The sequence below is a fragment of the Geotrypetes seraphini genome, chromosome 4, assembly GCF_902459505.1.
Source record: "Geotrypetes seraphini chromosome 4, aGeoSer1.1, whole genome shotgun sequence".
Lineage (NCBI taxonomy): Eukaryota > Metazoa > Chordata > Amphibia > Gymnophiona > Dermophiidae > Geotrypetes > Geotrypetes seraphini.
In genome coordinates, this window is record NC_047087.1 from 142626633 (window position 1) to 142649531 (window position 22899).

The window sequence follows — 22899 nt, forward strand, 5'->3', positions numbered from 1 at the left end:
CCCTATCATATAAGTTATAAACCCTACGAGTATTATCACCTACCTGTCTACCTACCACAAAGCCCGACTGATCTGGATGGATCAGGCGAGGAATCCAACTCATCAATCGATCCGCCAAAATTCGCGTGAAGATCTTAGTATCGACCCCCAGCAAGGATATCGGCCTGTAGGAAGCACATTGGAGGGGATCCTTCCCCTCCTTAGCTAACACCGTCACTCCCGCCAAGCGCATAAAGTAAGGGAGGGTACTATTCCCTTGTAAAGAGTTAAGAAAACGCAATAAAGGAGGCAGTAGCAGATCTTGAAAACGTTTGTAGTACCGGACAGTAAAACCGTCCAACCCAGGTGATTTACCAAGCTTCATAGAACGCAACGCGCTACGGGCCTCAAGCAATGTAAGAGGGCGGTCCAACCGCACCCCATCAGCCTGTGTAATCTGGGGCAACTCTGCTGAAGTTAAGTAAGCGTCCTGGTCCCGCGAGGGCCCTGGCTCTTCCGGGGTATAGAGCTGGGAATAATATTCCACAAAACGAGCACGGATAGCATCCTCATTCTGCAACACTTCCCCAGAAGCCGCCCGAAGTGACAAGATCTGGTTGCGCGTCTGTCGCACCCTAAGACGGTGTGCAACCAGTCGACTAGCTTTGTTAGAGAACTCAAAATATCTCTGTTGGAGAAGCTGTAAGTTATGATGTAATCTGTCCAAGTCTAAAGCCTGGAGATCCCTACGGGCCTGAAACAAGCGCTCCCGCAATGTCGCATTCCAAGGAGAACGCTTATGCAAACTCTCCAACCTACCAATCTCGGTTAACAGGCCCGCTGCCTCCTCCCGCCGCTTACGCTGTCGGGCCGATGCCAGGGCTATTAATCTTCCCCTAAGGGTAGCCTTTAACCCCCTCCCAAACCGCTTCCAATGAAGCTCCACACTCCACATTTACATCAAGATATTCTTGTATCCACCCTTCGATCTGTGTTCCCACCTCTGGGTCATCTAAAAGACTATCATTAAAACGCCAAAATTTCCGTCCCGAGCCTCCACCCTCCCCCTGGAATCGCAACCAGACCGGGGCATGGTCCGACCACGTTAGTGACTCAATCCCCGCGGACTCCACCCTCCGGAGTAGTCCCCGCTCCACAAAAACATAATCAATTCTAGAATATGAGGAGTGTATTCCCGAAAAATAAGTATAGTCCCTAACCGAAGGATGTAGCTACCTCCAACAGTCCACCACATTCAAATTGGCCAATGCCTCCCGCAACAGTTTACGATCCCTTCTCCCATAATGATCTGCCCTCCCTGAGTTATCCAAATGGGGGGTCACTGTAAGATTGAAATCCCCACCAAAGACCAGGGCACCCCCCTTGAACTTGAGAATCCGAGGGACCAACTCACGAAAGAAGGTCCCCTGACCCTCATTAGGGGCATAGATATTTACCAGGGAGTATAAGACCCCCTCAATCAAAGCCTCCAACATAATATATCTGCCTGAGGATCCCGCACCACCCTACGTACCTCACACCGGATCCCCTTACGAATAAGAATCCCAACCCCACCCCTCTTAGAAGTGCCCACCCGGGAAGCCCAGAAGGCCTGTGGGAACCTGTGATCTCCAGCCAAGGATTCATGGGACTGCAGTAAATGTGTTTCCTGGACAAAGCAGACATCAGCCCTCAAACGGAGCAATTCCCTATAAAAGGCCCTTCTCTTGTTGGGAGAATTGAGACCCCTAATATTATAAGAGACCAATTTAAACGCCCCCATATTCCAAATGAAATAATGACAATGCAAACCCAACCCCTACAAATATGTCCCCCCTTCCCCCCCCCCCCCCCCCATCCCTCCCCACCCCCCCCCCCCCTCCCCCACAGTGAGAGTCCTCAGATCTCCCACCAACATATAAAGAAGTGAACCATCTCCATGGCCCCTTACACACATCCCTCACACAAACAACAACTATCAAAAACGCTGTGTACAAGATTCCCTCACACACCAACCCCCCAATCCCTCCAGCCCCCATGGCACCATTTACACTCCCCCCTCCCCCACCCCACACTACCCCCCATTTAACATCAACCTGAAACCTTCAACGTCCCCCTCTCCCCTCATCCCAAACCAGGTAGTGTATAACCCCCACACAACACTCTCCCAAGGGGAAAGATTCAACTGTCCATTCCCCCGGAGGGGAGTCCAAAGACCCCCCGCCGAGGCCTGAAACTGGCATTGGAAAAAGGAAATAGACAAGTACATTCAGTCAGCTCTCAGGGAGGAGCACTTGAGGACGAAGCAGTGGCCCGAAGAGGGGGTCCACCCCCTCGGCCACCCCTCCCGCCTCGGGATCCATTTTCCACTCGTTGCCAGCGGGAGGTAGAAGGACGCCCACCCCGGCCAGGCACTACACCTCCCGCCGGGACAGCCTCCTCAGGGATCTCAATACCCGCTTGTTGTAGTAGCCCACGAGCCTCTCGAACAGTGGTAACTCTGGTGTGAACTCCGTTGATGGTAATAACAACACCAAAAGGGTAAGTCCAACGATAGCGCAAATTGCTGCGCTGCAAAGCCTTGGTCACTTCCCTGAACGCCCGCCGTTTCTGGAGCGTGCCAGCAGCTAGATCCTGATAGAACTCCAGCCGGTGGCCCTCCCATGTGACCGTGCCCATCTCCCGGGCTCTGCGGAAAATCCGCTCTTTAAGAACAAAGCTCTGAAGACATAACACTATATCTTTCGGTTGATCCAGTGTCCGGGGTCCCAGCGCACGATGAGCCCGCTCCAGCCCCGGCTCCAATGTGTCGTCTTGCAGGAGCCACCTGATCAGCTTGATTGTAGTAGCACGAACATCCTTAAATTCAGGCAGGTCTGGCAGGCCCCGCACCCTCAAATTGTTACGCCGGGTGCGGTTCTCCAGGTCCTCAACCTTATCCTGAAGAAGTTGGTAATCCGCAGACACCGTCTCCAGTGATCTCTGCATTCCAGTTACACTGTCCTCACAGCTATCCATGCGCATCTCCACCACCTCGACCCTCGTGCCCACCTCCACCAGGTCGGTGCGCAGCTCCTGCACCGCCTCCCGAACCTGCACCGCCACCGCAGAGATTTCAGACTTTACCTCTGCGATCCATCGCTGCATATCCGCTTTAGTAAGCGGGTCCATCGGTAAACTCTCTGGCACCGGGTCCTCCACCATATCTGCCACAGCCGCCAGGGCCCCGCTCGATTTCGCTGCCTCCCCGCTGCATGTCTCAGGGCCCATGCTGCCACGTGTAGCCCGGTTCAGCGCTTGTTCCATCGTGCGCTGGCCTGGTTTGTCGCCGGGCAACTTTTTCCGCGTTGCCATAGTGAGCGCTGCGACTTCACACACCTCACCAGCCCCCGGGAACAAAAAATTGCGCCGTTTTCACACCGAAATGATAGTTATTTCGCCGGCCCGAACAGGAGCTCTCAGTTCAAGCTCCCATCCGTGGCGATGACGTCACTTCCTCTTTCCAAATTTAGCAGTTTCTTACTTGATTCGCACATGGACTTTCCTGATACCGTCTTTTGGAATATTAGACTCACACTAAGCCACAAATGTGCATGAGTAACCTTGAGACATGTCACAACATGCAGAGACTTGTTTCAACACACTTGCTACTTTCTTTCATACTCAGGTAGATAAATTATTGAACGCCCCTCATATTTACATCAGAAGCTCTGGCAGAGACCCATTTACAATGTATGTATTCTTTCCCATTAATATTTCCAAAATAAGTGTCTTTGCTTATTTATAAATGGGTCTCTACCAGAGCCTCAGCAGCATAATTTAATGAAATAACTACTTCTGAAGTTTATGGGGATGGGCGGAAATGGAAAAGATTACTTGTGATAGATGGGGATGGGTTTGATTCCAGCAGGGATGGATTTGATTTCTGCCCTTGTGCTCTTCCCTCCCTTCTGCATCTCCTCAAACTCACAACCACACCTATCTGCCTTGCACCCTGTAATTTCTTTACTCTTCCTTTCAGTGTTCATACCTGCTCACAGACACATCTATGATCTTTTGCTTTCCTGTTCTCGACATAACCATATCCTTCTCTTCTCCTGCACCCACACACCCTTCCTTCGAGATATCCACAGTTCTTCGATATCATCTTCCCCCTTCTGCATCATATCCTTCCTGAACCACTGGACTGCCTTCTCTTTCACTCTTTTACACCCATTCCCTTTTCACTATCCTCCCCTGGCATGCATCTAACATTACATGGGACAGGCCTGCATAAATCTGGCTTTGACTGACCTGTTTTTGTTACTGTAGGGGAACTGGAGCAGTGGGCCTGAGGGCTGGCAGAGGTGGGTGTACCAGGCTGTGCATGGTTGGGAACAGAAGCCTCTTGGTGCCGAGTCAAAGCAGGTCTCTGTGGTGTGGTTGGCATAGCAACCTGAGATTGGACTAGATCATCAGGTGGTGGTACAGGTACTACTACTGGAGGAGAACTGCAAGCATCCTTATTTACCAGCAGTACATCGATTGGACCCGTTGTGCTTTTCAAATGGATCTGATATTTCTTCTGTCCATTGAGACCCTAGAAAACAAACCAAAATCAATAGCAGGACATATGGTGCTATAAATCTCAGCGGAACATGTAAAACATTTAATTAAATTTGTGTATAACTTTTCCTACAACTGAATTTTTACTTAATGCTATTCTGAATATATTTATTTTAATCCAATTTTGCTACAATGGACAAGCATAATGGAGGTCAAAGTAGTTCAAAAATAGGACTACAAATAGAGGTCAAAGTAGTTCAAAAAAGGAGATTATGTACTTACCCTGGTAAGCTCTTTTCCAGTAGACATTCTAGACAGTAGGGTTATTTCCCCATAGCCTCATGCTGAAGAAGGAATCCACTCTGAATTTTTCACTCTGCCTCTATAGTACTTCACTGGGCTGTTAAACTCCCTCTACAGTTAGTACTCAAGCAAGTAGAGCCACCCAATACATGTGAAGTAGAGGCACTTCTAGCAACATGTTCTGCTCAATTGTTCTGCTCAAAGTAACTAAACAGTACTGTTAACTGTCAACACAGGCCTCAAAGGAGCTCAGAAACTACTCCCCAATAAATTGAAAAATATATACAAATTATTCCCAGTCCCCCAAGAGCTGACAGGCATCCAAGAATCAGCTTGGAGAAGCATAAACAGAATGAAAACTGTAAGCAGGCACAGGAAGGACTGGACGGGAATTTAGAATGTCTCACTTATCTACTGGAAAAGAGCTTACCAGGGTACATACATAATCTCCTTTTCCAGTGCAATAGGCAAGACATTCTAGACCAGGGCTGCCTAAGACCGGTCCTCGAGATCTACTGGCAGGCCAGATTTTCAGGATATCCACAATGAATATGCATGAGAGAGATTTGCATACCAAGAAGGCAGTGCAGGCAAATCTCTCTCATGCATATTCATTGTAGATATCCTGAAAACCTGGCCTACCAGTAGATCTCGAGGACCGGACTCGGGCAGCCCTGTTCTAAACAGTAGGGATATACAAAAGCAATCCCCCAAAATCTAGGGTGGGCTTGCTGTGCCGACCCTTAAGACCAAGGACCCAAAGGCAGTGTTATGTCTTGCCGCAACATCCACTCGGTAGAACTTGGCAAACGTGTGAAGAGAAGACCACGTTGCTGCTCTGCAAATCTCCTCAGTGGAGACAGCTCTAGCTTTGGCCCACCAAGAGGCCACACTTCTGGTAGAATGTGCCTTGACGGAAACAGGAGACTATTTCCCAGCAAGAATGAAAGCTAATGAAATGGCCCTATATATCCATCTGGAAATCATGGCCTTGGAAGCAAGAGCACCCCGTTTAACCGAATGAGTCAACACAAACAAATGGTCACAGAGACGAAACTCGTTGGTGACCTCCAAATAATGCAGAAGTTCTGTGACTTGAACCCTGTTGGGTGAAAGGCAGGCAAACACACTTCCTGATTGACATGGAAAGCCAAAACCACTTTTGGCAAGAAAGGAAGGAACTGTCTGAAGGGAAACTCCCATCTCAAAAATGCAGAGGAAAGGGTCCCTGCAAGACAAAGCTTGCAGTTCCGACACACAATGCACCGATTTAATGGGGACTAGAAAAACGGTCTTGAGCGTCAAATCCAAAAGGGTAGCATCTCAAAGAGGCTATAAAGGAGCCTTAGGAAGGCTAGACAATACCAAGTTAAGGTCCTAGGAAGGAAAAGGGCGCTTAACCGGTGGACGGACACAGAGAGCCCCCTTCAAGAATCTGAGATGCCAAGGAAGACTGATGCACCTGGGCTCTAAAACAGGAGAGCCTGGCCACTTGGACCCCAAGAGAAGCCATAATAAGACCTTTATCCAAAGCAACCTGAAGAAAGGCAAGAATTAGTGAGATCAAAGCTGAATAAGGGTCCACCAATGTTGGAAGGCCTTCCACGCCTTAGTGTAAGCCGACACCATAGATGGTGTCTTAGATTTCAGAAGAGTATCAACAACTAGGGCAGAATATCCTTTATCTCTAAGGCTGTGCGCTCAAGAGCCATGCTGTAAGAGCAAAGTGACCCTGATCCTCCATGGAAACTGGACCCTGCATGAGAAGGTCCAGATAGGCACTCAGGCAAATGCTGCAACCCTTGCGCAGCCTCATCAGATCTACATACCATGGTCTGCGAGGCAAATCTGCAGCCACCAGAATGACACGGCCCAGATGAGCTGTGATCCCCTGAATGATCTGGCTGAGCATTGTCCAAGATGGAAAAACATACAGGAGAATCTCCTGAGGCCACGGCTGCACCAAAGCATTGAGCCCCTCATTTCCAGGCTCAGATCTTCAACTGAAGAAGTGATTTACTTTCTTGTTTCTTGCCATGGCCATGAGGTTGAAGCGGGGCCTCCCCCAATACCCCACTATCACTTGGAATGCTTCAGGGGATAGGACCCACTCGCCTGGATTCTGCTTAGGAAGTCTGCTTGAACGTTGTCTACTTCCACCACATGCTCTGCCATCAGTGATAGGAGATGACGCTCTGCCCAAAGAAAAAGAAGGCGGGCTTCACATTCAGGTGCTGAAGATCCAGAATAGGCCTCCAATTTTCTGAGCCTTTCTTTGGCACAATAAAGTAAATGGAGTATCTGCATGAGTCTGAGAGGTCAGGAAGAGTGTGACGCAGTGGTTAAAGCTACAGCCTCAGGACCCTGGTGTTATGGGTTCAAAACCACCCTGCTCCTTGTGACCTTGGGCAAGTCACTTAATCCCCCCATTGCCCCAGGTACATTAGATAGATTGTGAGCACACCAGGGCAGACAGGGAAAAATGCTTCAGTACCTGAATAAACTCATGTAAACTGTTGAGCTCTCCTGGGAGAACTGTACAGAAAATTGAATTAATGAATAAATAAATAAATAAAAACTATAGCTTGAATATCCAGCAAGCGCTGAATGATGGCTTGAATCCTGAGCACTTTGTCCGTCGACTTGAAGGAGAGTCCACAAATCAATTTGTCAGAGGTCGAGCAAATTCTAGGTTGTAATCCAACTGAATAATGTCCAAGACCCACTGGTCAGACGTAATGCGCATCCAAGCAGGAAAAATGCTGAGAGCCAGCCCCCTATCCGCAGAGGGGCATCCATTGGCCTGGCATCATTGAGTCTTTCTGGCAGAGGGTGCAGAATGGGAGGTGGAAGACTGGGAATGCCTGTAGTCAGTGTATCGTCATCTGGAGCCCTGGGAAAATCTCCGCAACATGGCTTTGGTATATGGTCTAGAACGCCATGAGTCATGAAAATTAGAGTGACCAGAACCCCTGGAGGGTCTGGGTCTACTATCGGGCAGAAACTTAGGGTGACTGTCCATCACCAAATTCATAAGGTCGTCCAGACCATTGTGAAACAATAACTGCCCTTTAAAAAGCAGCCTAGACAAAGAAGCCTTGGAAGTGGAATCACTAGCCCATTGACAGACAGAGATGGAGTATGCTCACACTTCTGTCAAAATTCTCAAGAGATCATACATCTGCCATATAATCTGTTCTAGCCATCAGAAGTGGAGAAGGGGGATTCACTGCCTCACTTTCCAGGATGTGCAGTCAAGAGAGACAAGCCACAAACGATGTCACCGAAGCAGCTTTGATACCCAAAGTAGCTGCATCAAAAGGTTTTCTGAGAACCACATCCACCCTGCGGTCCTCCATGTACTTTAACACAACACTACCCTCACTGGTGAGAGAGTCACCTGTGCCACCATAGAATCCATCCTGGGCTGATCCAAAAGCTGACACTCCTGTGCCACAGGGTATAAGCAGGACATAGCTCTAGCAATATTAAGAGAACTCTTCGGCAAGTCAAACTGCTCCGAGACCAGAACATTCATATCAGTGTGCCAGGGGAAGGTAGCTAACAGCAAGTGCACCACATAGCAAGGAAGATGGAGTGGACAGAGCCAGCTGAGAAACTAAATTTAATTCCTGCAATGACACAGAAATGAGATCTGGCAGGGCTGCAAGGTGCAAGGATGCTCCAAAAGCGCTAAATTTGCGCAATCCACATGAGGAAAGCCTAAGGACTTCAAAAGATTAGGTTCTTACCTCTGCTAATCTTCTTTCTTGTAAATCCACTCTTTATTCTGGGAACTGGTGGGGAAGTAGTTATCCCCTAATGCCAGGGGCTCTAGGAAACTTCAGTCCATAGAATTGAGCCCCTCCCATTGTGCTTATCTCCTGGGGCATGCTCTCTGGATCCCAGTTAGTAAACAAGCAGCTAGGAAATTCTACAGGATAAACAGGAAACACAAAAAGAAAGAGCACAGGAAGGGTATAGGGGTACAGAAAGGTTGTTCTGAGATTGAAAACTGGTTTACCAGTAATTGGGCAGGCGACCTGCGAATCAGACTGAAATAAGGTGGGCTCCCAGAATAAAGGGTGGATTTACAAGAAACAAGATTAGCAGAGGTAAGAACCTAATCTTTCACTCTTGTACAATCCCCCTTTATTCTGGGAACTGGTGGGATGCATCAGAGCAGTCCCTAAACATTAGGAGGGAGGAACCGATGAGCCCACTGCCAACCCCAATGTCCCAAAAGCAGCATCCTGCTTGGCCACATCAATCCGATAAAACTTAGAACAAGTGGCTGTCCTGCAAATCTCTTCTGGCAAAACTGCTTTAGATTCTGCCCAAGAAGAAACACCTCTAGTAGAATGAACCTTGACCCCAATAGGGGCTTTTTCCCGGCCCTACATAGGAAGTAGAAATGGTTGCACGAATCCGTCTGGAAATGGTAGTTTTAGAGGCAGGCCTACCCATGTGGGCAGGGCCTGAGAAAACAAACAGATGGGCTGAGAGTCGAAATTCATTTGTGAATGTCAGATAACACAAAAGTAGGCGGCGAATTTCTAGGGACCACAAGATTCGTTCCCGGGTCTTGGAACCAGTGGAAATAAACAATGGAAGAGGAACTTGCTAATTCACATGGAATATAGGAACCACCTGCGGAAGGAAGGCACCATCCGCAAGATCCAAGCGGGAACCGTGAGCCATAGGGAAAGGATCCCGGCACGAGAGGGTCTGAAGGTCCAAGATCCTACGCCAGATGTGACTGACACCAGGAAAACAGTCTGATGGTAAGATCCTTCAACGAGGCCTGTGCAAGGGGTACATATGGCAGATGAGCCAGCGAGCGTAGAACCAGAATAAGTATCCATGGCAGATGCAAGGGAGACTGCAACTGAAATGCTCCTCTCAAGAACCGGACAATGTCCAGAGGAGACACTAGGGAGCCTCTGAGCAAGACAGGACCCAAACAAGAAAAGACCCACGAACAGTACCCTGAGGGAAGCCACAGCAGGGCCCTTTTCCAGGCCCTCCTGCAGAAAACCAGAACCTATGCCACCGAGGCATCCCCTGAGAACTTTTGAACACAAAGCCTGGAAACACTTCCAGCCCTTGGCGTAGGCCGCGACTGTGGAATCCCATTTGCTATGCAGCAATGTAGGAAAGACCGCGGTCGAGTAGCCTCTGGTTGTCAAGGCTGCACAAGCAAGATCCATGCCGTAAGACCAAAATGGTCCGGATCCTGCAAAGTGAATGGACCCTGAGTATGAAGACGAGGGTGGCAAGAAAGCCGAAGGCCCTGACTGAGCCAAAACAGAACCATATCGGCATATCAAGGTTTCCTTGGCCAATCTGGGGTCACCAAAATCACCAGGCCTCCATGTTCTGCAAAGCGATGCAAAACATGCCCTCTCATGGGCCACGGGAGGAAGACGTAGGGTAGACAGCCTCGAGGCCAGGACTGCACCACAGAGTCCAGGTCTTCGCTGCCGGCCTCTTGCCGAAAACTACAAAACCTGACCGCATTCTTAGATTTGGCAAAGCCATGTGGTCAAACGTTGGGTGACTCCACTGTCTCACTATGCACACGTACGCTCTTTGGGAGAGACACCCCTCTCCGGGAGCTAGTGACTGTCGGCTGAGGAAGTTCACTTGAACATTTCTATGCCTGCCCCGAGTGCCGCAGAGCCACTAGGAGCTACTCCCCCCAGGAAAAGAGTAGCCGAGCTTCCATGCTCAGAGGAGGAGTCCCGGTGCCTCCCTGCCGGTAGACATATGCCACTGCTGTGGATACGTCTGAGAACACTTGGACAGCTTGATGATGGAGACACCTCTGGAAATGTAGTAAGGCGAGGTGAAACACCCTCAGCTCCAGGCAAATGACCGACCACTTGCTCTCTGAGAGAAACCACCGGCCCTGTACCGGGGAAGACATATAGATTGCTCCCCAACCAGAATGACACGTCTGTGGAGTGAATCACCCAGTCCAAAATCCGAAGCGGAATGCCCTTGGACAGAAACAGAAAATTCAGCTACCACGGCATGCTGCTGCTCGCTGCCACCATCTGGGGAAGTGGAGCATGCAATGATTCCCGCTGTGGGTTCCATCGGGATAATGACTCCTGCTAAAGGGGGGCGTAGATATCCGCCAGAAAAACTACTCCGGGAATCAGAAAATCCAGATCACGGAGGCCACAACATCAGGATCATGTTGAAGATTAGAATAGCACGCCCGTACACCAAAAGAAGTGACAGCAGTTGCTCTGATCCCGGTCACCGCAGAATCAACAAGGTGGTTGAGAATTAAACTACCCGCCTGTCCTGAACCCCAACATCAGAGGGTAGAGAGGTAAGTTTGGTGACCTTTGGAGAAGGAAAGCACTGGAAAAACTCTAGCACCATGGGGAAAGCTTTACCATGGTCCGAGCGCATATAAGGGTTATCCCAAACCTCCGAACAAATCCGGACCAGATCCATATTATTCAAGTTTCAAGTTTATTCATATTGTTTGATTAAACGCTTAACCAGAAGTACAAAGCGTTGTACAAATAGTAAAAATAAAAGGACATTAACATTTTAAGAAATTAAATGTACATAATTCATTACAGGACATACTTGGGTAACTGTTTTTTAAAGCCATCAGGAAAGGAGGCAGAGTGTGGTCTTCTGGGTGGACTGAACCAACTGCAGGTTCAATTCCCGTCGGGATTTTGAGATGACATCCTCAAGACAATAAGGTTTGAAGAATCTGTGATCGGAGGGATCGTCCACTAGATCTCGAAAGCCACACACAGCTAGGTTAGCCACATCAGCCGAAGCCCCCAAGGAACTCTGAAAAGATAGGGGGGATGGAGAGAGATACCAACTCAATGGCAGGCATCATCTGTCTCCATTCCAGGGTCCCTGGCTGAGAGCACAGGAACAGACTAGAGTCCGGCTTCTGAGGGGGACCAATATGCATAGATTTTTTTTTTTTTAACCAAGCATGCCTGATATCCCCCCGGCAAGGGCCGCTCTGTGCATCTCAGATTTGGAGTGCTTAAAAGATTTATGAGACTTTGCACCAGAACTGCGCTTGCATTTCACTGAAACATCGCAATCACCCTTCAGAGGGTCTCCAGGCGCAGGGAAGATAGCAGTAGATCCAAGAAGGACATCTTCAGAGGTGGAAGGCACTGAATCCATGCACACATTGCCCCTCTTATGGGCCGTGGCACACGTGGAACACGGCTGCGAATCCAACAGCCATCCTCACCAAACGAGGCATGAATCCATGCCATCATGTCCTGAGGAGGCCATCTGAGAAGTATGAAGCAAAAATGACGCTTCTAAGTATAAAAAATATACTTTAAAAAAGTTTAGAAAAAATTCAAGATGGCCGCCACAGGTGCCACTTTTGCCCTAAAATAGCCCAGGAAAAACACAAGGAACCCTGGAAAATAGCGATTTTGCCATTTTAGAGATGGGGGGGGGGTGGTTAGGGCATGCAGGGAAACCACCCAGAAACCCTTTTTCAGGACCTCCCCAAAATTGCTAAACCAGGCAGGCAAACAGCTACTCACCGTGCTCTGTGCTGTAAGGGAGAAATGGTAGGAAAGCTGAACACAGCATGCACAGAGCTTTCTAACCTCAGGAAGCTGCAAAACTGGATTTCAAGTCTTCTGAATATCTCACCTGTCTGGTCAACCCCAGTCAGTGACTTCCGAGACCTCCGGATTACACAGGGAAGATACGGAGTCCGTTCCCGATTCCAGGCGCACCACCATGGAACCGCGCAGCCTACGCTCCACCCATTAGCGAATGAATCCTGGGTGAACTAGCTCCCAATCCCAGAGCCCCAATCTGAAGTGCAAGCTGTCCGGGGGGCTTATTACAGTGGCAGGTAACCCACCCAAAGGCAGACTTTACTTCAAAGTCCACGATCTCCCACCAAAAGAATGTCCCCACAGGGTATTTCCATAGCATAAGGGCAAACCTGCAAAAAGTAGTAAAACAATACACTAAATTTCAGGAAATAAAACATGAGCAGAAGAGAAGAACTCCTACAGCTTGGCTTGTAGGAAAACAAAACTGGGATCCAGAGAGCATGCCCCAAGAGATAAGCACTATGAGAGGGGCTCAATTCAATTGATTGAAGTTTCCTACAGCCCCTGGCAATAGGGGATAACTACTTCCCCACCAGTTCCCAGAATAAAGGGGGCTTGTACAAGAACATCCCAGCAGTTTTCCAGGCAAAATTTACAGTTTTGAAGAAGCAGGGAATCTTAGAAAAAAACAATTGCTAAAAAGCCAAGCCAAAATCGTGATATTTTCCACACTTCCCAAACAGCAAAAACTGCAATTTTAGGATTTTTCAGGAGGAGGAACGCAGTGGAACATTCAGAAATCTTCAAAACCCCACTTTTTCAACCTCCCCGATGTCTCTCACAGGTTGTCAGTCTGTGTACAGAATCAGTACTGCAGCCTGCTTTCAGTTCTCACACAGTAGCTGAATGAGAAAATTTGCTTCAGTAAATCTGATCTTCAGGCTGCCAGTCAGATTGTTATAATCTGACTACCTCCACCCTTGCGAACCATCGAGGCACACCGGGACAGGCAGAGGTGAGATGCCGCAGCTGGCACCCTGTGAGACCACACCAAGCCTCCTAAGGGCAGCTAACAGCCTGCGGTCGATCCCTGATTAACAGAAGGTGAGACCACCTCAGGGATAGCTGGCTAACAGGTATCCCAGAGGGATCGGCCTGTCAGCTACAGACCAAAGTCTGTGAATTTTCAAGCAGGCAGAGCTTCAAATTCTCTCCAAGCACTAAACTACCCGAAAAGGGGATGAAATTACATCGAATTAAAAATAATAAAATGGGGCAAGCAGAACACACACATCTGCAGTCATTGCGTGCAGAAGGGGGGTCACGTGATGCACACTGCCTGGTAAGATGTGTTTCACTTAGGATCCATAGATTCTCAGCTATTAATCTTTGTTTGCCTTGCTAATTCAGCTTGATTCCTGGATATCTTGCATCTGAGGGGTACAGGACTGCGAGGAGCATCCCACAGCACTTTTTCTGCAGAACAGAGAGATGGTAATGCCTGCCAAAACCTTGAAATCCACTCATGAAAAGGGAAAACAATCACCAAGATGGTGGAGGGCCCTCTTCCAGAACCTGCAACTATGAGTGCCTGCCCGCATGGTATCCACAGCATTGGAAAATTGGCTAAATAAACAGCAATCAGCAGTGGAGGGTATCAATGATAAACTTGACTCTCAATCTCAAAGACTCACAGAAGTAGAGCGCAGAATATCGTAGCGATAAGAAGTACAACATGTGCAAACTCAGATCGACCTTCTCCAAAAACAGGTTTCCCACCTTACAGAACGGCTGGAAGATCAAGAAAACCGCCAGACGAGGAATAACCTGAGTGTAGTGGGATTATTGGAATCAGTAAAGGACAATGATTTATACTATTTTTTTTTCACTCCTGGTGCCTCGGGCCTAGCAGGTGAGTCTGCCAGTTTTGTCTGTGAACACGCTCATTGCATTGGCCCGCAGAGAGAAGTAGATATGCACAGATCTGCTATTGCCCAATATTTGAACTACAGAGATAAAGAGCAGATCTTGCACACGTATTGAAAAATGGAAGCGATAGAATATGAGGAATGCTGTCTACTCCTATTTAATGATAATTCCAGCAAGACAGCTCTTCTATGACGAGAGATGGCCCCCAACCTGCACATCTCTCTACAAGAAAGGAATTTGTTTTGCGCTTGTATATCCTGCTAATTTTTGGGTTTAGAGGGGTGGAAAGATGACCCTTCTGCATAGCCATGGTATCGCACAAAAATCATCGGATGATGTTAATGCAACTCCTGCTAAACCTCCCACCCTCTGCGGGATAGTTTTAGCTCAGCTCCTGCATGGTATCAATTTCCTCCATGCACTCTAAGATCCTGAATTCCTGATCACTGGTTTCCTTGCCTGCAAAGTTCCTTACAGGGCCTGAGGGACTTATTCTCTCATCTTACTTTTCTTGTACTATCTTGAGACAAAACGATTGGGACTGCTCTAACATGGAGGCATGACTTTTCCCATTACTGGTTATCATCATGGTGGATCTCTTTGGGGTACATCTCATTGGACTCCCTCTGCTCTATATTGCCTCAGGCTGGTTACTCTATAGGCCAGTGACTCTATAGGACATGGAGGCGAGCTCTCCTCCTTTTGTAGAGAGGTCCGCTGAAGCTCACTCCCACACTTGATATGTTTATATTTGATATTTAAGGCTTGGTATTATTTCAGGTTTTTAAGGCTGGGAGATGGGGGGAATTGGGATGTGTATGGAGTATGGGGTATGCCTGGGGCATATATGAGTGGGGGTGGGGTGGGAGGGGATTTAGTAGACATAGGGTACAATTAATGACTGTTATCACATCAGTATTTGGGGCCCATGGAGAATTATTGATTGGGAAGGCCTGGCTGAGGAGGATCTTTCGAATCAGTCCAAAATTAGTCTATTACTGGCTTTATCATCTTTCAGTTGGACTACAATTAAACTAAGGTGGCTACCTTGAATGTGGATAGTATCCATTCTCCAGTCAAATGGAAAATGATCTTAAATTGGTTTAAAAAAGAAAAAGTGGATATTGCATTCCTCCAAGAGACCCACCTTATTAATTTAGATCATGGCAAGTTGAAGCACAACTGGGTGGGAATGGTGGGCTCCTCTACTTACAATACTCAGAAAAGGAGGGTAGCTATATTAATCTATAAACAACTGCCTTTTATTACCCCAAAAATTCTGACGGACACTGAGAGACGGTATGTTATGATGTTGGGGGATTTGCAATGCTTATGCTCCCTAATGTTTATAATCATAGATTTTTCTCCACCTTGATTTCTAACATAGCATTATAACCCGACTATAAGCTCATTGGGGGGGGATTTCAATATCACGGCTGACCCTGTTATGGATTGCAATCTGGCCAAGCATAGTCCCAAAGACCATTACCACAAAGATGTTAATTTTCTTAAGGAGCAATTGGATGCAACCCTCCATTTTTATACGTTCTACTCTAACCCACATGGTGTGTATGCCAGACTAGATTATCTGCTAATAGCAAAATCTTTAATCTCTATGGGGCGGTGTCCAGATTATGGAGGTCACACTTTCAGATCACTCATCTGTGGTTCTCTCCCTGGTGGTAGTTTTGGAGCTGACAGAGAGAGTGTGGCAGTTCCCTAGCTATCTCTACAGAGACTTGGAATTTCATAAGTTTTTACAAGAGTAGTGGCTAGATTACTGCCGTAATAATACGATGCCAGAAGTTGACCCTCTCGTATTTTGAGATGCTTCCAAGGCAGTGCTTCATGGCCATGTTATTGGCTATGTTGCAGGGAAAAACAAAAACTCAGAGGCCACTCTCCTACAACTCTATAAGGCACTTCAGACTCTGCATAACTCATATTTCTTCTCTGAATGTGACTGATAAGAACAGAACTGGGAGCTTAGAAGGCAAATTGATGATATCTTAATGCAGTAGGTGGCTAGGGACCTTTACGTTCAACACTATAAATTACATAGATGGGTGACAAGGTAGGAAGATAGTTGGCAAAATCAGTCCCCCTAGGAAGAAACAGGTAGTTCTCTCAATAAAAGATTCGAAGGGTATCACTTACACCAAAGAGAGTGACATCATGCTCCAATTTGTCCAATATTACTAGGAGCTTTATAGTAGCTGACCCTTTAATGAAGAGGTTAAAACTACTTTTTTTTTTTAGGATATAACGCTACCTAAACTTCAGGAAGACTAAATTGCCCATCTTAATGCCTCAATATCCAGAGCGGAGGTACTCTTGGGAATAAAAAGATTAAAAGTAACAAAAGCACCTGGTCTAGATGGCTATGGCCCGGAGTACTACAAAATCATATCAGATCTAATCCTAGATCCGCTATGTGCAGCGTTCAATGGCTTAACAGCAGATCAGGGATTGGGAAAATATAACCTAGTACCTACTAAAAGTACCAGCTAATTGAACAATGCATGCCCATGCATGAATTCAATATGCCTGATGCAGACTGGAACTCATTTTCAGCGACAACCAGCGGTAGCAGGAGGCTCTTAACCTCCATAAAGGGAGCACGTCTCAAACAAATGGTAACGGAGCCCACTAGGGCCCAGGCGATCCTCGACCTGGTACTCATCAACGGGGAAAGCGTTTCAGAGGTCTCAGTAGGAGATACGCTAGCCTCCAGCGACCACAATATAGTATGGTTCAACCTTAGGAAAGGCTTCCCTAGATCAAACACGAAAACAAAGGTACTCAATTTCCGGGAACAGACTTTGCACGCATGGGAGATTTCGTCCATCAGACGCTGTAGGACCAAGCGGAGACCGATGATGTAGAAGCTAAGTGGTTAACACTGAAATCAACCATACATGAAGCAACTAGCCGCTTCATAAAATCAGTAAATAAATGACAAAGAAACAATAAACCCCAATGGTTCACCGTGGAGATCTCGCACCTCATTAAGGAGAAGAAAAAAGTGTTTCTCTCCTACAAGCGCACGGAGAAAAAAGAGGCAAAAGTAGAATATAGGACCAGGTCTACAGCGGTCAAAATGGCAGTTAGGGAGGCAAAACTTCGAGTGGAAGAAATTCTGGCAAAAAACATTAAAAAGGGGGACAAATCCTTCTTCAGGTATATTAGTGACAGAAAAAGGAACACAGGCGGGATAGTACGCCTTAGAAGACCGGACGGAAGTTACGTGGAAGCAGATTCCGATAAAGCCGAACTACTGAATGAATACTTCTGCTCAGTCTTCACCTGTGAGGCACCGGGACACGGTCCCCAGTTGAAGGCAACACAAAGCACAGAAGACCCGTTTCAGAATTTTGAGTTCACACCAGGTGAAGTTTACAGTGAACTGGCAAGACTCAAGGTGTACAAAGCCATGGGATCAGATAATTTGCACCCAAGAATGCTCAGAGAATTGAGCGATGTCCTGGCGAAACCGTTGGCTGAGCTATTCAATCTCTCCCTAAGTAAGGGGAAAGTTCCCCTGGACTGGAAATTAGCTAATGTCGTTCCTCTGCATAAAAAGGGTTGCAGGGCAGAGGCTGCGAATTATAGACCGGTGAGTCTCACATCAATAGTGTGCAAACTCATGGAAACACTAATTAAAAGCAAATTGGACACGATCTTGAATGAAGGGAATCTTCGGGATCCCAGTCAGCATGGAGTCACCAAGGGTAGGTCCTACCAATCCAATCTCATCAGCTTCTTTGACTGGGTAACAAGAAAGTTGGACTTGGGAGAGTCTTTGGACGTCGTGTACCTGGACTTCAGGAAAGCTTTTGACAGTGTCCCACACCGCAGGCTGCTAAGCAAGATGGAATCGATGGGGTTAGGAGAGACACTAACTGCATGGGTCAATGATTGGCTGAGTGGCAGACTTCAGAGGGTGGTGGTTAATGGTACCCTCTCTAAAACATCGGAGGTGACCAGTGGAGTGCCGCAGGGCTCGGTCCTGGGTCCACTCCTTTTCAACATATTCATAGGGGATCTGACTCAAGGGCTTCAAGGTAAAATAACACTATTCGCCGATGACGCCAAACTATGTAATATAGTAAGTGAATGCAGTTTACAGAATTATATGGCGCAGGACCTGCTTACATTGGAAAGTTGGTCCTCAACCTGGCAGCTAGGCTTCAATGCTAAGAAATGTAAGGTCATGCACCTCGGAAGCGGAAATCCATGCAGGACGTACTTCTTGAACGGAGAAACTTTAACTAGGACTTCAGCAGAACGAGATTTAGGAGTAATCATCAGTGCAGACATGAAAACTGCCAATCAAGTGGAGAAGGCTTCATCTAAGGCAAGGCAGATATTGGGTTGTATCAATAGAAGTTTCGTCAGCCGAAAGCCTGAAGTCATAATGCCGTTGTACAGGGCCATGGTGAGACCTCATCTGGAGTACTGTGTGCAATTCTGGAGGCCACATTACAGTAAAGATGTGCGCAGAATTGAATCGGTTCAATGGACGGCCACCAGGATGATCTCAGGGCTCAAGGGTCTCTCGTACGAAGAGAGACTGAACAAATTGCAGCTCTACACTCTTGAGGAACGTAGGAAGAGGGGAGACATGATCGAAACATTTAAGTACCTCACGGGACGTGTCGAAGTGGAAGATTATATTTTCTTTCTCAAGGGACCCTCGGCCACAAGAGGGCACCCGCTCAAACTCAGGGGCGGAAAATTTCATGGCGACACCAGAAAGTATTTCTTCACAGAGAGAGTAGTTGATCATTGGAACAAGCTTCCAGTGCAGGTGATCGAGGCAGACAGCGTGCCAGACTTTAAGAATAAATGGGATACACATGTGGGATCCCTACGAGGGTCAAGATAAGGAAATTGGGTCATTAGGGCATAGACAGGGGGTGGGTAAGCAGAGTGGGCAGACTTGATGGGCTGTAGCCCTTTTCTGCCGTCATCTTCTATGTTTCTATGAATTTTTTTGAAAAAGGAAAAAAAAATATCTCAGATATCCATACCAGTGGCACATAAGTGTCAAATGGTAATATTTGGATGATGGTATCTATCATCGATCATTACATTCTGAGAATTTAGCTTTACTGAAAACGAAGCTTATGGAGACTGGTAAAATGACATTCTGCTGTGCAGGAGTTAAAATATGGAAGTCTCTTGTGGGCCAAATACAAAATGCCGTGAAAAGGGTAGTTTTAGAAAATTGCTCAAGACGCAATTATTTGTAGATGCCTTTTTAAGTCAATAATTTTTTTTTTTTAGTGTTGTTGATGAATCATTCATGAACCTTTATATAAGCCTTTGGTGTTATTTGACAATATGTTCTCCGAGGATGATTTGTTTCTTTGTCTAATTATGTTTTTTACAACTCTATGTAAGTAACATATGTAAACCGTTTAGTTTTAAACGGTATAGAAATTTTAAAAATAAAAAAAACTTTTATTGCCATATTTTTCACGCCATAAGATGCACTTTTTCCACCCCCAAAAAAGGGGCTGGAAAAGGGGGTACGTCTTATGGAACAAGTACACCTCCACCACCCCTCCCCCCAACATTCTGCTGCTGCTCGTCGCCCGCTCGCCCCCCACTGCTCCCTGCCACTGCTGGTGCTGCTCGCCGCTAGCAATAGGGCCCACAAATCTTGTCCCGACGTCAATTCTGATGTCGGAGAGAAGATCCGGGTCAGCCAATCGCTTGCCCGGACCTTATCTCCAACGACAGAATTGACGTTGGGTGAAGGCTTGTGGGCCCTATTGCACGCCGTCATCCCTTCCCTTCGTGGAGTTGCGGCAGCAGGAGTCAGCCGCTTTGCCGTGTCTGCAGCGGCATCGGGTGTGCGCGTTGGATGCCGGCTGTTTGGACTTCTGTTGAGGGATTTTCATTGAGGGATTTTCAAGCTCCTGGGACGTCGGCAGTGCTCTAGTTCCTGCGGTGTGGCCTTGAGGATCTTGACAGCCCATTCCTGTGGCAAGTTCAGTGGGGATGTGTGTGTGTGTGTGTGTGTGTTTATGGGGAGCTTGGTGCAGGTGTGCTAATGGCACTGGTGGGGCACGGCCTGGGAAATGAGCCTCTGGTTATTTGGGGTAGTGGGGTGTTGGTAGGTTGGGGTTTACTAGGGTTTGGTGAAGGGTTTTTTTGTGCTCCTTATGGCGCCTGCTAAAAAGTCTTGTTCCAGGGGAGGGAGAGGTGGTGGAGGGGTCGTTCTGCAGCGGTGGCAGTGCCTGTTGGCGGACCAGGGAGGAAGAATCGGCGCGGCAGGGAGGAAGGCAGGCTGGCTTCAGTGTGGGAGGGAGGCAGGCAAGCAGGTTTCAGTGCAGGAGGGAGGAAGGCAGGAAGGCTTCGGTGTGGGAGGGAGAAAGGACAAAGGCTGGAAGGCAGTGAGGGGGACGGGGCAAGAACTCGGGACAAAGGAATGAAGGATGGAGGGAGGGAATAGAGACAATTGTTGGGCCTGAAGAAGTAAGGAAGGAAAGAAAGAAAAAGAAAGAAAGAACTATCTAGTGCAACCAGAAATCACCAGACAACAAAGGTAGGATTTCAATTTAGTGATCAAAATCTGTCTGCTACAGGGTTCAAAGGCATAATTTGGTTCAGAATATTTTTTTCTTGGTTTTTCCTCCTCTAAATCTAGGGTGCATCTTATGGTCAGGTGCGTCTTATGGAACGAAAAATACGGTAAATATTTTAACGTTTTTTTTCTTTTATCAATTTATCTTGATTCTTCAGTTAAACTTGTGATTCTATTTATTTCAAAAAAACAAACTACGTGTCAAAAAACAATAGTCACACAGCGAAGCAGCAAAAATAAAGACTGTTAGAGATAATTTTCTTTGGCAGTGATATAGCTCCATATGCAATGACAACGGGGCAAACAATTTACCTTGAAGAAGTCTTTTCAGCGACACAGGTCCCGTCGGATCATTTGTCTACACAGTGTCAGTTTGATCTCTATTTGAAACAGTCCTGCTTTATCACTGAGCTTAACAACAGAGCTCAAGATGTCTTTTGAAGATCGGAGCTAAGTGTTCCTCCTTTTTCTTTGTAGCAGTTTAAGTGGTTTCTTTATCATAAGAATACCAGTATGTATCATGGAAAGTTTTAACAGTGGATTGAGAGTTATCAGATCGAACAACATTAGTAACTCACTCCACTCATAGACTGCTACTTTGTTTTCTGTCATTGCATATAGAGTTGTATCACTGCCAAAGAAAGTGATATCTAGCAGTCTTTATTTTTGCTGCTTCACTGTGTGACTTTTGGTTTTGCACACAGTTTGTTTTTTGAAATAAATAGAATCACAAGTTTAACTGAAGAATCAAGATAAATTGATAAAAGAAAAAAAAGTAAAATGATTTAACAAAATATTTTTTAGGATTGATGATAGATACCATCATCCAAATATTACCATTTGACATTTATGTGCCACTGGTATGAATATCTGAGATCCTTTTTTCCTTTTCAAAAAAATTCATGAATGGGCATGCATTGTTCAATTAGCTGGTACTCTTAGTAGGAACTTGCATGAATGACTAGATTACATTTTCATTTTTACATAATAGTTTGACATATAACCTAGCTCATATTGTGCTACTGCCCAAGCCTGGGAAGGACCTGGCTCAGATGGGGTCATACCAACCAATTTATTCGTTAAATCAGGATGTGAAACTGCTAGCAGCCATTTTTGCAGCATGTTTGAATGCTTTTCTCCCCTCTCTTATACACACTGACCAGGCTGGCTTTGTCCCTGGATGATACGCCTCTATAAACCTTACTAGAACTTTATTGGCCATTCACAAACACAGGGGCAAGGGAGACCAGGCAGCTATTTTTGGCCTTGATACGGAGAAGGCGTTTGACAGAATCTCCTGACAATACCTGTTTTGGGTCCTCCAAGAGTATAGTATGGAGGGGCTAAGTGGGGTGAAACGCTGAGATATGGCCCTCTAGTCACCCAGCTGTTTAAACTGTCCCCTGCAAGTAATCGTCTATCCACATGATACAGATTGCTGAAAATGGAGATCCCTCTGAATCCCATTACTGGCTAGGTGCGCATTTGAAACATGGAGCTGGGTACCAGCTATGAATCCTTCCAGTTTCTACAGTTATTCCATAACCTCCACATTATGGGAAGTTCTGTGGATCTTAGGGAAACCCAATATTATATCCTACATAGGGCTTATATAACCAGAGAACGGGGAGCAGCAATGGGACTTTGGGAGAGTGGCCTCTGCATAAAGTGTCTGAAGGCGATGGGCACATATACACACTTACTTTTGGAATGTTCTATGTTTACACTGTGGAGACAAACACTGCCTATTTTGAAACAGATTGTTGGTTGCTCCATACCCTGGGATTAGCCTATGCTGTTCTTTGGCGATAAGAGTCAGTGGGAACAGCTGGGTATATCTGCCCCCTACCAGAAATTTTTATACATGACTATTCTTTTGATTAAAGAAGACTTGCTCCAATATTGGCCATCTCTCGATTCTGCCCCGGTACAGGGCTGACGCCAAAGATTGCAAGAAATGGCTGGGTT

The 22899-nt window shown here is 46.8% G+C and overlaps 1 protein-coding gene across 5 annotated transcripts in view; it reads right to left on the reverse strand.

The window, feature by feature from the left end:
- E2F4 (E2F transcription factor 4) overlaps positions 1-22899 on the reverse strand; it is a 167589-nt gene that overhangs the window by 97867 nt on the left and 46823 nt on the right. For all 5 annotated transcript variants that reach the window (XM_033941019.1, XM_033941017.1, XM_033941016.1 and 2 more), the window contains one exon: positions 4273-4558. In XM_033941019.1, the coding sequence (XP_033796910.1) occupies positions 4273-4558 (286 nt within the window). The remainder of the gene's footprint in view (positions 1-4272; positions 4559-22899) is intronic.